The 18,390-nt window shown below is 33.8% G+C and overlaps 1 protein-coding gene across 1 annotated transcript; it reads left to right on the plus strand.

Moving 5' to 3' along the window:
- Positions 1 to 15,159: 15,159 nt before the first annotated feature.
- On the plus strand, positions 15,160 to 17,804 carry LOC107954540 (S-adenosyl-L-methionine:benzoic acid/salicylic acid carboxyl methyltransferase 2). Its single transcript, XM_016890130.2, has 4 exons — positions 15,160 to 15,596; positions 15,683 to 16,087; positions 16,190 to 16,444; positions 17,259 to 17,804. Exons 1-4 carry the CDS (start codon positions 15,522 to 15,524, stop codon positions 17,613 to 17,615), a joined length of 1,092 nt encoding a protein of 363 aa, XP_016745619.1. The 5' UTR covers positions 15,160 to 15,521; the 3' UTR covers positions 17,616 to 17,804.
- The last annotated feature ends 586 nt before the right edge of the window (positions 17,805 to 18,390 follow it).

Here is an 18,390-nt window from a genome sequence, read left to right on the forward strand (position 1 = left end):
TCGTGTAGGAGATGACACGATTACTCTTCCAGCTCGTGATTCGACTAAAATAGCTAGTAAGCAAGATGGTTATACAAGTTCTGTTGATATGAATAACATTATGGCTCAAACTTCTTTTCAAGAAACCCCTAGGACGAATATGATGGAGCCACATTCTAATCCATGCAACAAAAATAGAACGAATCATGAAGAAGGAAGCTTCAGCAATGAACTAGACGAATGGCGAACACATGTCAAGGAGGAACCAAAAGCACACGATGAATCACAGTGGCACCACGATAGGCGTAGGGATGAAACAATGCAATTTAAAGTTGGGGATAAAGTATTGTTAGATGAAAAGGACCCCTGAATTGCTACTTTAAAGCTTAATACAAATGGAGCGGCTCCTTTCACAGTACTAAATGTTTTCCCATACGATACAGTCGAGGTAAATCATTCTCAATTCGGCATTTTTAAGGTAAATATTACTCGACCTAGACTTTATGTGGATGATAAAACTGATAGTGAGAAAAAAGAGTCTCAACTCTGTGATCCGCCATGACCATGCGAATGAGAGGTAAGTCGAGCTTAGACTCTAAATAAGCGCTTCTCGAGAGGCAACCCGAGCACTAACACCACTATCTAGTTTATTTTAGCTATTTTTTGTGTTTTTATGCAGGAACAGTGACCCACACGGCCTGAAAACATGGACGTCTCTTTGGCCGCGTAGAAACAGGGCTGAAATTTCCCAAAAATTGACATACAAATGGCCTGTGATACATCCACATGGACGTGCGACACAGTCGTGCGGACCACACGGCCAGGACACACGGGCGTGCCCTAGGTGTGTCCTGGCCCTGTGAAACCTAGAGCTTAATTTTTCAAATATTCAAACAAGTCAGAGAGTTACAAGGGCAAGGCACACGACCGTGTGTTCGGACACACGGGCGTGGGAGAAATGAACAACGAAGAACACAGTCATGTGAACCACATGGCCTGGACACACGGGCGTGTCCATAAGCCGTGTGGCAAATAGTCATAAAAATTTCGCGACTAACACAGGCAATAGTCGAGCCACACAGGCGTGTGACACGGCCGTGTGGCCCAACACAGGCCTCACACAACCGTGTCCCCTTTAAAACCCCTAACCGTAACTTTATTTTTGTCTTCTTCTTCTTCAATCTTTCCCCCCAAACCCTAGCGCCGCAGCCCCTTTCCCCTACTCCGGCCACCACCTAGCTCTTCTTCTTGCTCTCCCTCTCTTCTTTTTTCCCTTCTCGTTCTTTCCTTCTCTTTTCTTTCTTTCTTTCTTCTTTCCTTCACTTTTTCCCCTCTCCTCTTTCTTTCCCATTTTCCTCTTAACCTAATAGCCATTCCCCACCCTAGCCCTCTTTCGCGCTGCACAGCCTAGCCCCCACGCCCGTGCCTTCCCCGTTCACCCATCGTCAGCTTGAACCCCCACCAGCGTTGTCTGCACCTTCGGTCCCACTGACGGTTTCCCCTTTTACCCCAATTATTATTATTGTTATTATTATTATTAGTATTATTAGAATTATTTTTATGTTATGCATTTTATTCCTTTATCTTTATCCTTGTCTTTATTTTAATTTTGTTTTATTATGCCTTTAAGTTATTTTAGTTTTGTCTTTATTTAGTTTGCTACAAATTAGTTTAGGTTAATTCTATTATGTTTAGATTGCTACTACTACTCTCTTAGAAGCTCCATATTTAGTCTATCATGTTGGACATATCTGTCTCCTGCCAATTCATATAAGTTTAATTTCGTTATTTTGTTAACTTCATCCCTCATTACCATTCCTTTAAATATATTTATGGTTTAATTAGCAGCCACTCATATGTTCCATCCATAGTTTGTCTACATCGTTATTAATTCTTTACTTGCTATTTTCTAGGTGTTCCCTGATAGGGATTCTTTTACTCTTGCAGGTCTATTATGACAAAAATACGAGGCAAGAAGACTGCCGTTCTCACTTTAAAAAAGCGAAAGGGTCCTGGCCCAACCTCCTCGAGCGCCTTGATCGAAGCTCGTCATCCTCTGCTTCGATTCTCCTTCAGCCCACAGGATGACTTGTTTCAGCTTTTGCACGTGCGACCACTAGGAATGGGCCGCTGAATTGATTGGGTCACTTTGGAGCAAGTTCACCTTGCTCACCTTGTTCGATTCCATCTCGATACTGCCCCGTGGGATCAGTTCTTTGTAATTATCGAGCCCACATATTTAGAGCTGACCTTAGAGTTTTGCACTATGTTCCATCTACAACATGTGATAAATACACATGACGAGGCTGGTACTATTGTTTTTAGACTTGGTGGACTCGTAAAGCACATGAGTGTACTAAAATTTGGAGCTGCTTTGGGCCTTTACACGGAGGAGTTCATGGCTTCTGAGAATTTTTTACAACTTCACCGGCACATACACTACTCGCCCTTTTGCTGTTGGACTGACCTTACGGTAAGTACTGTTCCCTATGACGTAAGTCGCTCAAAGGTGACTTCTCTTCCTCCAGCATTACGCTACATCCATGTCATCTTGGCTCACACCTTCACTAGGAGGAGAGAGAGCCCTAATGTCGTTAGCACCACCGACGCTTACTTCTTATGGAGCATGGCGATTGGCCATGTATTTGATTTGGCATACTTTACTGCCCTTACTTTTCACCACCAGATGGATCACCATAGGAGGGGCCCTATTTGCCTTGGCCCTTCTGTGACTCGCCTTGCTTGACACTTCGGCCTCTTTGACACTCCAGAGATGTCATCGACACTCACACTAGTAGGACAGATGTCTCCTCAATGAATATATAGCATGATCCACATGAGGATGATAGAGCGACGCTATGGATTCGACCCCCCTCAATACAGATTCTTTTAGTTTGATGACCATGATGAGCTAGAGGACATTACTGATGATGTCCCTCCCCCTCACGAGGACCTACCCCACCAATACCACCGAGTCACAGACGTCCTGCTGCCACTTTGACAGATTTTTTCGAGAGATTCACTCACTTTGAGCAGCAGTGCTTTGAGCGGTTCGACAGCATCGATGCCACTCTTTGATAGATTTGCCACCACCTTCACATCTCTCCTTCGGCACCATCGACCCACTAGGCATCTGATGATAAGGACCTTTGAGGCCCTTTATTTTACTATTATTTTTATGTCTATTTTCAATTCTATTTTATCTCTTATTTATTTTTGAAAACTTCTGTTTTATATTTTGAACCATGTTTATCTTTATAATTATTATCAAGTGATCCCTTTATTCTCTTCCACAGTGGTATTTATTTTCTTATTGGTAACTCAGAATCATGTCTTTTATTCGGCTTTCTCCACACTTCTTTCTTGCGTTCTTTCAAGGATTTCATCCAAATCCAGGGTAGTTTCACTTCTCTCCTTCTCTTCTGATATTATGCTTATATTTATATTCTCTATCTTTGTACATTAAGGAAAATGTACATCTTAAGTGTGGGGAGATTTTTTATGTGATTATCAAAAAATCCCTGAATTTTTATCTTGTTCTGAAATAATTTTCTCATATCATTATTAGAGTAAATTTTGATTGATTTATGATTTTTTGATATGTTTTGAATTAAATCATAGGTAACTGTGCATTGGTTGTTTAAACTTTAAGACATTAGAGTATCAAGCATGATAAGTTGACTTTTGAGAAGTAAAATTGCTAAGTTGTTTCCCTGAATTGAAGTATTATCTTGAAGTTTTGAATTTACAGGATCGACATCAATTACCCATAATTTTCGTGAGACTTTGAGCTTTTTAGAGCATATATCTTTCGTGCTCACTCATTTTATTGGTTATGAGTGTGTCAACATTGATTTGTTATTCTAGAACTTGCATTGGTTATACATGTCGAGACCACACCTTTGATTTGTTATACTAAAATGATAAAGGCATTTAGGTTTTACCCCATTTACTCCAAAAAAAGCCTACCCACATAATTGACCCCTAGTGAACCCCGTTGGGCCTTAACTATTATTTCTTGATTTTTTCATTAATATTAACCCACAACCTAACCCTTTTTTGATTCGTTAAGGATTTTTTTTATTAACTCCCTTTTTATCGAGATTTAATTTGATTAATTACCTAATTATGTTCGTTCATTCCAGTTGCTAGATTATTTTTCGTTATGTACTTTCCATTATTGTTCTTATTCTTAAAAAAATCGTATATTCATTCAAATTACATCTTGTTCTAAAGAGCTTGGATAAGTTATCATATTGAGAGAAAAGCCCCCTTCATTAGTTTTCGTTAGTGTTAATTCTGACACTTGTTTGTAATTTAGTTATTAGTTTTGTTTTTTTCTAAGTTTGGTAATCTATTAAATTAATCTCGATCCTAACCCTCTTTTGTAGCCTTTATCCACACCTTTAACTCAAGTCCCATTACAACCCTGTTAAAGACCTTTTGATTTGTGTATCATTTCATTATAGTGGTGGAGACTTGATTTTCATGCAAGCCTATGGTAATAACTTTTCATGTTTGACTATTGAGTGCTTAATTATTGAACCTTAAACACTTTGAGTGATTTGAGTGAATCATTAGTGAGGATGTCAACCTTGTCGATTTGGAATTAAAGGTGATTACTTGATAAAAGGGGATACCTATGATTTTATGATTGAATGATTAATTTGCATTGTTTAAAACTTTAATGATCTTTTCGTTAAGCTCTTAACGTATGATTACTTGTGGATTATTTCAAACATTATTGATTAGAATTATAAGTTGAGAAGAATTTATTTTAATTGTGAGTGAAGGATTTTGTTTGAGGACAAGAAAATGCTTAAGTGTGAGGATATTTGATAAACCGTAATATATACATATTTTCACCCCATGCTTGGCATATTTATGAATGATTTTTCCTTGGTTTTAGTGAAATTGATGCTCCTAATCCTATAGTTTCATGTTTTATACTCAGGAGAGCTTAGGATAGCAAAAAGAGCAAGAAACGGGCCAAAAACAGACAAATTGGGCCTAAATAGTATTTCACACGGACTAGCACTTCTACACGCCCGTGTACGCCTATGTGTGACACACGGGTAAACCACATACATGTGTGTCATGGCTGTGTCAACATTAATCCAAGTCAGAATTACACACGGCCTGAGCACCTTCACACGAGTTTGGCACACTATCGTGTCCCTGTCGAGCCCAAGTCTAGTTCTACTCGAAAAAAGCTACTTTTGGGCTATTTTGGGCATTAAAAATTCTATATAAACACCCTGGAAGAGGATTATAGGGGACACGAAGAGAGAAAGACTGAAAATACTCAAAGACAGCCATCAGAATCACCTCAGAGGCAGGATCTACATCAAGACTGAAGATTTCCATCCAATTTCCTAGAAGTTCTTTGGGTTTCTTTATGTTTTGTTGTTTTCCAAACTTGGTGATGTTTTCCATTATTATTATACTAAACTCCCTAAATACCTAGGGGAGATGAAACCTAAGACGGATCTTATTACTATTTGGATTATATGATAAATACTTGTTTTTATTCTTAATTGTGAATTATGATTCTTGCTTTAATATTCCAGGATATTAATTCAGGTTTTTGATGTGTTTATTTAGTAGAGAAAAAGTCCTTGTTTAAGAGTAAATCATTCATAATTAAGCGGAGTTGCATGCAATCCTAGAGATAGGATGACATAAATCTGTCAGATTAGAGTCAAATCTAATAGGGGAATCCATAGATCGAGTTAATGTGACAATAGGGGTTTTAATTAGAAAGAGATTTCAATTAATCAAATTAAAGTCAGTTATTCTTAATCCCGAAAGAGATATTATCATAAATCAGGGATTTCTACGGATTATGTCAAGTGAATAAATCGTCTAATTTAGAAGTAATAAGTGAAATCTAGATGGATTCTTCCTTAGGTATTGTCTTCTCCATCAGTTTTCCAAAAGTGTTTCCTAATTTTAATCTTTGTCGCAAGCTTAGTTAATTAGATAAATAGTTTTAGGTTAAAACATTCCTTTAATTATTAGGCTAGATAATAAAAAGATAGTAATTGCTAGTACTTTTAGTCCTTGTGGATACGATATTTCCGGTCTCACCATAACTATACTACTGTTTGATAGGTGCGCTTGCCTTAGTTGAATTTTGTTAGTTAGTTTCATGACCATCACCTTATAGGTCACCATTGCACTACATTCAGCATTGAGAGCTATTTGCTCTTCTCTCCCCATATTTTCCCTTTTATTTATTACATCTCTAAGAATTTTTGCATAGTTGGGCATTTTTTCTAGGACCTCAAACAAAGAGAGGTTTATGTTCAAAGCTTTAAACATTTTGAGTAAGACTAAAAAATCCTCACTTTCTTTCTTTTTTCGCTCTTCTAAATGAGATAAAAAGGGAATCGATTCTTAATTAGGGGATTTAATCGACTTATCTTGACTTTTTTTTGGCTTAAGTTTTACTTCCTCTTGTACCCCTTCTCCAACACTAGGGGTGCGGGTACCATCTTCCTTCTTACCTTCTTCTTTAACACTCATTAACTTAATCAAATCTTTAACCACCACTCTTGATCTAAGTGTTATGGGCTTTGCATGATCTTTTTGTTCTCGTTTTAGATTCAGCTCGGTATTGCTTGGTATGATAGAGGAGGTGTGGGTTTGCATCCATTGAAACATTTGGTCTAATCGACCATGTATTTGACACATATCAGCTTGCAAATTATTCACATTATCCTCTACCTTACTCACTCAAATGGTAGAGGAGGGTTGCCATGAAAGGTTGACTTCCACTTGGCCTCTTGCGGTGACCTATAAGGTAGTTGAGGTTGTTATTGAGGATTACATCAAGGGGCATTAAAGTTTTGGACTCTTTGATTGGAGGGACCACCTTAGTTCCCTCTCCACCTAAAGTTGGGATGGTCACATCATCTTGGGTTGTGTCTACCCAATATGTACCTTCACAATCATTACCTACATGAGAAGTGGTTAAAAAAGGCGAATTTGGAGCTTGCATTCTTTCCAAACTCATCTCAAGTGATTAAAAAGGGTAGATTTGTTGGTACTTATCCTCACTACCGTCCGCATTTACGGTTGATTGCTTGGCTCGATATATGAACTGCTAGCAGACCACATATACAAATTCATTGCCATATCTTCGATAAGTTAGCAAGTTTCCGCGTATGTCTTTGACCTAAACGCACTAACAGATGCTCCATCAAGACTTGAACACAAGTTCCCATCTAACCCATTATAAAAGACTTAAAGTTGTAACCAATCTTGTAGGCCGTGGTACGGGCACTTATGGAGCATGAATTTGAAGCACTCCCATGCCTCATAGAGTAACTTGCTTTCTAGTTTCTAAAAATTCGTTATGTCCATAAGAAGCTTCATTATTTTACTCAGAGGGAAGTACTTAGCAAGAAACTTTCTAGCCAACTCGTCACACATATTGGTTGAATCAATAGACTGTGAATCTGGCCACATAAAAATATCATCAGTAAGAGAAAAAGGAAATAACCGAAGATGTATAGCGTTATCAGATACCCCTATTGTATTTGAATGTATTGTAAATGGTTAAGAATCTCTTGAGATACTAGTTAGGATCCTCGTTCATCGATCCCATAAATTGGTGATTAGCTTGAATCATTGCAAGCTTGATCTTGAAGTGATTCCCTGTGATTAATGCTTCCTCGGACAGCCTCCAAGTTGGGTATAGCATAGTCATGTAAGGTTCTTTTTTTCTATCAATGGTGGTTGTGGACAACAAGATTACCTCTCGATCTCACTTGCCTAAATATTCCCTTAAGGGTGTCAATACTAGGTTTTTAGGTTTATTCAATTTAGTCCAATTTTTTTGCAACTTAGTCCCTCATCAAAAAATCAACTTACCCAAATCTCTATCAACCAATCCCCTGAAGGTTTAGTTATCCATACTAAAAACTAAACTAATAAACATGCAAGCAAAAGAAATGACAACCATTAACATAAAGCTTGAGAAAAAGATGACAATTTGGATTTTTAATCTACAAAACTTAAAAGAAAACTATAGATGAACATTAAACAGTAAAATGTAGTACAAGAAACATAAAAGTTGAAGTCTTTAACAAATTAAACTAAAAAAAACTTAAATATATTAAACTAAAGGCTGAAATGTCATTACAAGCAAAGAAAAAGGACTAAAAGTGCAAATAAACCATAGCTATAGTAATAACTAACTTAACTAATATAAAGAATAACAAGAACAAGAAGAAAAGTTGTAGAAAAATGACTCTACAGTTAAGGAAGATGAAAATTAATAAACCCTAAAAAGTGGATAAGAAAACCTAAAAGAACTAAAGAGAAAAACTAAGCTAAACTAAAGCTAATATGTGTATATCTCTCCTTAGTTTAACAGTAATTTCTGACCCCTATCTTGTCACATCCCAAAAACCAGGTTAGTAAAAATTGGGTTAATGAACCGAGAGTGGTCACGCTCAAATTTTTTTTAGTGATTGAGTAGTGGTGGAGTTGTCCTTAATGATCAATGTTTGAATCCCTTCCCTCTCATTATTTTCTGTGGTGAAATTTTGCTTCTAACCTTAGTAAAGGTCACATGCCATGTTTTAATTATTTTCTAGTAAGTTAAGAACAAGGATTAAATATGGCCTAGTGGTTAAGAGCTTTAAAAGTTTCCTAAAAGTCCTAGGTTCAAGTCTCCTCAGTACCACCTTTTTAATTAATTTTGTGAATTTTCCATATGCTTATTTACCATTTCTGTCCAACCTTTCTTACCATACTTAGGGGAGACTCTTTCCTTTCTTTTTAGTCAACATACCATACTTATGATAACATGATCCCCTTTTTACTCCATTTCCCCCTAACTTGCCATTCTCTTCACCATTACCATGAGCGTGATACATTGAACCTAGACTAGTTGTGAACCTCCATTATCATCCATCTTTTGATCCCCCTCATTCTAATTACCGCACCTCCCTTAGTTCTTCCACTTTTTTTTCTCTCTTTTGTTTAGTTATCAACCACCATTTCTCTCTAATTTCTCCTCTCTTCCACCACTTCTTGGCTTAAAAAACTTCTACCATTCACTAAGCCACCACCTTTCCACCACTCATCTTCTTTTTTTTTCTTTATTGTTGCCCATAGCGCCACTCTCCACCACCGTGAAAACCACTGTACACCACTTCTCTTCTTTTCTTTTTCTCTTCTTTTTCTTTCTCCTTCTTTTAGCAAGAGACTGAATCCTTCTCTTTTCTTTCTCCTTCGTCGTAGCTCCATCGTCGAACTTCCATCATTATCGTCCTTGCCACCACCATCGTCCCTATTGCACCACCGCCGGTGGTTGATTTTTACTTCCTCTTTCCATCATTTTTTCCATCCCTTATTAGTGATCCAAAAATTCTACACTGTTTATTTTATTTAGTTCTTAATCCTAAATATATTTATCTTGGACTTACTTTCAAAACGATTATTCTACCTAGATTTTTCAACTTCTTCGATTTGAAACCAAGATGACCTATCAATCCTATCGTTCCAACTAAGATAGTGTAAGTGCAAGGGATGTTTATAAACCCCTTTCTCCTCACTATTTTCTCTCTTGATCAGATGTTCATAGGGACAAGGTGAATTATTCTCTCATGTATTAACATTTAGTTATAACGTATTTTTGAAGGATTGATCGATATCAACCCAGAAAATCATTAAACTTGGGAAAGAAATCACGATTCTCAACATTCAGTAGGGTAAGTGTCATTAGGGAGATCCATTTAATTAACTTGTCTCTTACAATGTTCATAACAACATTAACGAGAGATCAAAATTCGTGTGATTATGTAATCCATTTGTTAGATTCATGTGTAGGCATCCTTAGAGAGTTGAGACACATCGGCTCTACAATCAGGTGTGGGTTTTAACATTAAAAAAATAAATCTATGTTTTATATTGATTAAAAATCATTATTATTTAAATTGTGTTTGATGAAGATACTTTAAGTATCCATTAAGAGGGATAAAACCCATCAACATTGACTATGTCAAGTAAATGATTCCAAACTGTATATGTTGTGAAAAGCACGTTGTGTGATCTTGATGATTATTATTGATATGAAATGTATGAAAAACTCATTATCATGTTATGTGATCTTATGACATGTGATTTTCGCATGATTTATAAAATGAGAAATATTGATATAAAGTGTATATATGTTATTTGCATGTTAAGCATACCTACGTTATTTTAAGTGAAAAGTGATATAATGAGCATGTCTCACATGCCAAAGTGAAAACTAATTTTGTGGTCATATCACATGCATGGGGTGAGATATGTGAAAGGTGGAAGAACGTGACAATTTATCTACAAAAGTGGTAGCTTGTCCTCAATTATATTATATGGCAGTTTATCTACATTACTATGACACTATTTACAACTTGGTGTGTTATCGGTTGGACAAGTTCTGGGGAACTCGATTGTGGTATGTAGCGAAGATGGGTAGGACCATTTTCATAAAACTTTCATCATTTTACGAAATGTTCATTGACATGATCATGCATAGTATAAATGTGAAATATTGAGTTATATGAAACTAATATGGTTATTATGATTGTATAATGTAAACGTTTATATGTATGTGATTGTGTTTATGTTAATCTCACACTGGGCTTAAAAAGCTCACCCCATTAGTGTTATAATCTTTCAAGTAAGACTCAGACATAGGACTTGGATTCAGCATTCGGTGGAGTCTCTCGGATTTTTTTACCTTATGAACATTTTTATGAATTTTAAAAAACTATTTGGATTTTGGTTTGTGGACTTTGGACTTTGGTGACATTTCTTTTTATTTTTGGGTTTGGTATTTTTATAAACTTTAGAACTGTCATACATGCATGCAAATTTTATGAGATTTCAAGTATTTTAAATTATGGAATTTATTTAAACTATTTACGATTTTACTTGGTTTTCAATAAAATTATAACTCGTAATTTTCTAAGTAGTTTTATAAGTCCATTGGTAAAATGATTTACCCAAAAACATTTTTATAAATAATTAAAGTGCAAATTCTTTATTTTCAAATAACTTAAAATGACATTACAATATAATGTCGCCCTTTCCTTTTAAATGATTATATTTTTAAGTATTTCTCAAAGAAACAAAATCAATAAATATTCAAATTCTTTTAGTTTTCACAGAACAACTCAAACCTAGTTATTTTCAATAAGTAAATAATTTCAAGTGCTGTTAATGTAACTTTCGAAATTCAGTCATAACGTCTAAGCTAGGTTTGGAGTGTTACATATTTTTTGACCAAAAGGCCCTTAAATAGGCCTTCTCTGATTGGTGCTTCGGTTGGACAAATATTACCCCTGGAATTATTTTTTTCTCTTCACGATGTGGATATCGTGATACCTAGGGTAGGATATCTCGATACCGTGATTAGTATTGAAATGGGGTCCCTCTTGGAAGGTGGATATCGTGATACTAAGGTGGATTTCGCGATACCACTATAGGTGGTCTTCATCTCGGTCCTGTTTGGGGTATTGTGATTCCTATGATTTGATATTTTGATACCCTTTTCTTTGGTGATGTTTTCGTACAATTTTGGGCCAAGCGTCGAGTACCTACAACACTCCATTAGACGTTAGGGCCACCAATGACACAATTGGCCAATTTGAGTTTCAAAATGATTAAAAAGAGGTATTTGCACTTATTAAATTGGAAATCTAAAATATACACTAAGCTATGGAAAAGACATTAATTTGCCCAAAAACAAGCTCCTTAAGTATAACGGGGAAGCCTAATTTAACATATCAAATTATGACAGATCATTACACACAAAGAACCTCCTGTATCTTTTTTTCAAAGATCTAGTCATATCCACACACTCAAAGTGTCCTAATCTCTAATTAGCAACCACCACTATTTGGATCATACCATCTCATCTAGTCATCCATAACTCCAGGTAACATCCTATCAAGATAAGGGTATAACACTAGAATTTATGCACAAAACCTTTATGTCTCATTTGGCCTATAAAAAGGGTTCCCCTTCCCTATTCCATATATGATATACATGACAACATGAACTTCCTTTTTCACATTTTCCATTCTTTTTTGCAAGAAAATCTCCTTCGACGACTTTTGACACCTAAAAACGTGATGTGAACTACCTTCAACCACCAACTCGAAACCACATATCAATATGTATATATCCATGCTATGATTTAAGTGTATGATTAAGTTAGTGTCACGAGTCAACTCGGCACTAACTCAATCAAGGAAATTAATAAAATAACCTTACATGTTTTAAATAAGTTATATTATTACAAGGGTATTTTATCTTCTTCTTTTTTTAAACTAAACCATAAAAAGTTACTAATGTTGAGGTTTGAACCTGTGCCCCTAAAATCTATAAAATCTTTTCATTTTTAGTAAATAATAAACAGCTCTAAGCGATTATAATAAAATCATAAATCAAAACTCAAATTATCTTTTTGAATCAACCCCTATATAGCTTGAAGAGGGATGGAGAACACCTAGATACTTGTGAAGCTTGGAGCAGCATGTTTAGCCATAAAGTCTACAACTTCATTGTGAGCTTTGGGAATGTGACGAATCTGAACTTTTCAATTTCTATAAAATATTATACATTATTATACATTTTAATGTTATTATACAAATTGTTTTTTTTAATTTATCTATACTATTATTTGTATGATTGAGTTGATCTTATGAGTCAACTTGACACCAACTCAATCAATGAAATTACTAAAATAATCTTACATATTTTAAAGAAGTTATATTATCACGATAGTATTTTTGTCTCTTTTTTTTTAATCAATAAAAAATTTACAAAAGTTAAGATTTGAACTTATACCACTAATATTTAAAAAAAAATTACCACTTTAACCAAAGATTTATTTTGATATTTTTATGCATTATCATGATAAACAATCAAAATGTAATTAATATTATTAATCTAATGTGGTTACCTATTTAAATTTTATTTTACAAAAAAATTAAAATAATTTTTTATTTTAATTTTATACATATTACATATGTATTATTATTATTTTCAAATAATACATTTTATTATGTATTGTATGATATTTTGAAATGTAAAGGAATATTCTAAATATGCATGTCCATGTGTTAGAAAATAACAAATCCTCCACCTTTAAATTAAATTTAAGTTTGCAAACTTTAATGTTCAGATTCGTTGAATTTTCAAATTTTGGGTATTATTCATCATGGGGAACACTTTACTCTTAGGAAAAAAGCTACAATCATGCCTCTACTTACTGTTTTCATGCTATATTTTTGTTCCAAAATTCCTTCGTACAGTGTGTTACGTAATCAAGTTTAAATTTTGAGGTTATTCACTAGATCTAATTCGATAAGCATTCATGCTATTGTTAATATAAAATAAAAATATCTTTTTATTTAAAAGTTGAAAAGTTATTGATAGAGTCTTAATTTAGTGTTATCAATATAAGATGACATATATTCGAATGTATTGAAATATATTATCTTCTTATTTATAGATATAATTTTAGATATTCTTATGTCAAAAAAATAAATATAATTAAAACGTAAAATGAAATTATTAAAAAAATTTAAAAGTTAAACTAGATATGGAAGAAAAATCCTGAGGCTGAAAGACAACCACGTTTCCTGAAATTTATGTCCATGCAATCTAAGTTGAAGGACCCAAACATTAAAATCACAGCTGATATCCTCCACAAATTTAATGGGACAGTTTTTCCTTTTTCATATCTTAAAAAACGTTTTAAACTAAAACAAATTAAAAAATGTGGAACTTAAAATTTAGATTTTTTTTTCCCTTTTTCCTGGTAGATATTACTATGTATAGATATAGAGAGAAATGATATGTTTGTATTAATGAAGAACTAAATTAATTGTATATACCAATTATATTTGTTAATTAATATATCATACTCTACTTAATTATATAGATTGTACAACGTTAAAGTTTTAGTGAATTAAAAATCTATATATAACTTTTGATTGTTAGATATATATTAAAAAATGATTTATCAATCCATGTGACAAAAATATTAAATTTAATTGCAATTTTGTATGTGTCATAACAACAATTATATTGTTAAATTTTATTATTATTTTGGGTCATGGGCAAGGTCAATTTGATTTAGGAAATTTTTTCTTATATATATTTTTTTTATAAAAGTTGTGGTAATTAGTAAATATTTGGAATTGTGCCAACATAGTAAACATTGCAACTGTTTGTGGTGATACTAGTGTTTAACAAGGAGGACTTGGTGGCGGTAGGGGTTTACAATAATTCACCCTTATAGGGCGGAGTCATAAATGGAGGAGATGAGGGAGATTAGTAATGGAGAGCTTCCATATGGGAAACGAGGAAAGGAGATGCCCATTGCTAAAATGTAGAATAGAGAAAGAACTAGAGATGTCCATATGCCGAGTCAGGCCAGGCCCAATCAAAATTTTAGGCCCGTTTGCTAAGCTCGGGCCTAGCCCAAAAATGAGTTTAAAATTTTATTTAAGCCCGACCTGAATAAAAATGTTAAAACTTAGATCCGACCTGACCATATCAATTTTTTATATAAATTTTTTAAAATATATATAATATATCAAAAATACTAAAAGTATTAAAATAATTATTTCCTAACAAATTAAAAATAAATTAAAAACAATATTTATACTTAAATAACACTAAGATAGGTGCAACTTAACAAGCAAATGCCTCTAAAATAGTAACAAAATTAACAATAAAATAAGAGTTATATAATATTCAAACAATAACAATAAAATAGTAGCAACATAATAGTGAAATAGTAGTAAAATATTAATAAAAAACCAGGAAAATACGAAGAAAACAATAAAAAAATAGCAAGAAAGCAATAAAAAAATAGCAGTTTTTTTTTCATATTCGGTCTAGGCCAAAAAAGCCTAGGTTTATTTAAATTTTGGGAGAGAGAAAGTAAAATGATTTGAGGGGTAGGAAGAAGGTAAGTAAAAAAATTTTATATTTGGTTTATTTAAATTATTTAAATTATTTAAATTATTTGAATTTAAAAATTTAATTTAGTTTAAAAAAATTAATTAATTCAATTTGAATAATTCGAATTTTTTTACTGAGTGACACTGCTTTAAGCCAGGCTAATGTTTTTAACGGAAAATACATGGTGATGGTGTAATTCTTAGGAATATTAGTAAACATATTTTGATGGGTACCGACTACGGACAAAGTGAGGTCGTTGCTAATAGGATTGTTGGCTTGTAGCTGAGCTGGATGCAGTGGCAATCAGTAAAGGATCTTCCTTCACTAACTTTGGAATGATTTACTTACATGTGAAAAAAAAAAAAGAAAGAAACACCGTGTTCGAAATTAAATAAATGCAATGAATGTGTTAAAACAAGAGAGGGGAATGCATGAAAATGTGCTAAAATTAAGGAGCCGCTGAGACAAACATCATCTATAAATAGGGGCTCACGCAACGTCTCTTGATCACCATAACAAGCTTCGAGAGATCGTAATTACAGAGAGATAAAAGACTTATCGAGATGGAAGTAGTTCAAGTTCTTCATATGAATGGCGGAGTTGGAGAAACCAGTTATGCAAAGAACTCTTTACTTCAGGTATGTATGTATGTATGTATGTATGTATGTATGTATGTATGTATGTATGTATGCTGTGATTTTTTAACCTGAAATATCTTGGACAGCAAAAGGTGATAACCATGACAAAGCCAATCACAGAGGACGCAATAACTAAGCTTTATTGCAGCAAATATCCGGATGAAATAGCCATCGCAGATTTGGGTTGTTCTTCGGGACCCAACACTTTCTTTTTGGTATCTGAACTTCTCAAAGTGGTGGATAGTGTTCGCCAAAAGATAGGCAAAAAATCCCCCGAGTATCAAGTGTTTCTGAATGATCTTCCTGGGAATGATTTCAACACCATTTTCAGGTCCTTGTCCGACTTCCAAAACAAACTGAGGAAGCAACTTGGACCCGGCAACGGACCATGTTTTTTCACGGGAGTACCTGGTTCTTTCTACGGAAGGCTTTTCAGGAAAAACAGCCTTCATTTCGTACACTCTTCCTATAGTCTTCACTGGCTATCCCAGGTTTAGTTTATATATTAATGTTGTATTGTGTATATATCATTAATCATTTTAGAATCGAAAAGAGCCTTTAATTTATGAGTGAACTATTTTGATTTGATCCAGGTTCCTCAAGGGCTGGAAAGTAATAAACGGAACATTTACATGGCTAGCACAAGTCCACCAGACGTGCTTAAGGCATATTATGTGCAATTCCAAAAGAATTTTTCCTTGTTTTTGAAGTGTAGATCAGAGGAACTGGTGGATGGAGGGCGTATGGTTTTGACACTTATAGGGAGAAGAAGTGATGATCCTTCAAGCAAAGAGTGTTGTTACTTTTGGGAGCTTTTGGCCATTGCACTTAGTGATATGCTCGTTGAGGTATAGAATTAATAATTGGTGAAATGACTTTGTTGGCCCTCTAACTTTTCAAAAAAAAAACCATTTTAACTCTCCATTTAATTTTTCATCTCTTTTAAACTTTAAACTTGCATTTTTTTGTCAAATCACCTCAAAATAGTTGAAAAAAGTTAACGCTTGTTAACTTTGATTACGTGACATACATGTGGATTGCCATGTAAATGACATGTCAGAATTTAATTACATTTTTAAAATTTTTAAAAATAATTTTTATATATTTTTAATGATTTTTAAGTATAAAAATAATTTTTATTGAATTTTTAAAATTTTAAAAACATTAATTGAATGATGGTGTGTCATTCACGTGGTAATCAACGTGTATGCCACGTCAATAAAGTTAAAAAAATGTTAAATTTTCTATTTATTTTGAAGTAATTTGACAAAAACACAAGTTTAAAGCTAAAAAAATGAAAAATTAAATAAAAAACTAAAATAACTTTTCTTTAAAATTAGAGGATGAAATAAATTATTATCCCTTAATATTTCTCCTCAAGTAATTCATGATACAATCACGAGTATTTGAAACATATCACGTGCGCAAATACTTAATTTTGGCTTATGTCATTTTCAGCACTTAAAATCTAGTACTGACGCGCCCATAAAATTGAAATCTATTTTAGCTTACACTTTCTATTTATTATCGGATTCATCACCGGTCATTGTTCAACAATCTACAGAATACTTTGTTAACGTTTAGTTTGCTGCAAATATAAAGTTGATTACTAGTAATTAATTAAATCAGAAGAAACCATAAAGAAATCATGGTTAAATGCAGGGACTGATAGAAGAAGAGAAACTGAACTCCTTTAACATCCCTATGTACACACCATCTCCGGCAGAGGTTAAATATGAGGTTGTAAAGGAAGGGTCATTCAACATCGATCGATTGGAAGTAACTGAAGTGAACTGGAATGCTTATCAGGATGAAACTGACTTATCTGATGCATTCAAAGATGGTGGGTACAACGTCGCCAAGTGCATAAGAGCTGTGGCTGAGCCACTGCTTGCCAGCCACTTTGGTGAAGGAATCCTCGATGAAGTTTTCCGTAGGTACAGAGAGATTATTTCTGATCGCGTGTCCAAGGAGAAGAATGAGTTTGTGAATGTCACTGTTTCTCTTATAAAAGCTTGATCATTATCGTCATCATGATCTTCCTTTATTTTATTATTAGATAAATAATCACTGGTTATCTATGCTAGAAATGAACTGTTCGAAGCAAACCGCAGTATCCAGTCAAGAGTAATCTCTTGCAAGCATATTGTTTTTAATTATAGCTCTCTCGCATGTAATTTGATTAAATCGAAACAACAATTTTAAATATTTTTGTCTCTTTGGATCAAACTCTACTCCTTAGACTGATATTTATTTACTGCTTAGGTGTATAAATATTTTTTGATGAATTCAACACCCATCAAGCAATAAAGACCTAAAATATATGAATTATGAGTAATTATTATACCCCACACTTAAACATTTTGTTTGCCCTCAAACAAAACAAACATTAATGCACATACAAACTAAAGAAATATTCAACTTGAATTAATAGTCGAAAATATTGTCACACACCAATGAGACACGCAAACATGTTTTCAAGGACACTGACAAAATTCTATATGCTAAGCAAAACAAGTATCAACAACAATTCACACAATTAGGAAGAATTAGATACAGTACATCTCTATGCTCGTATGCAATCATCCTCCTTAACAATGTGTTGTGTATAAGAAGTACTAGAATAATCAAGAAACATAACTAAATTTTACCATGATTTTAAGGTCACTTGGTGTTTAAGGTTTAGGGTCAAATATATCGATAAGGAAAGATTAGGCTCACACCCAAAGCACGCAACTACCTTTGGATTCGATTAAGGATAAAATATTAAATTTCTTTTTCCAAACAACTTAAT

The sequence above is a fragment of the Gossypium hirsutum genome, chromosome A12, assembly GCF_007990345.1.
Source record: "Gossypium hirsutum isolate 1008001.06 chromosome A12, Gossypium_hirsutum_v2.1, whole genome shotgun sequence".
NCBI classification, from domain to species: Eukaryota; Viridiplantae; Streptophyta; class Magnoliopsida; order Malvales; family Malvaceae; genus Gossypium; species Gossypium hirsutum.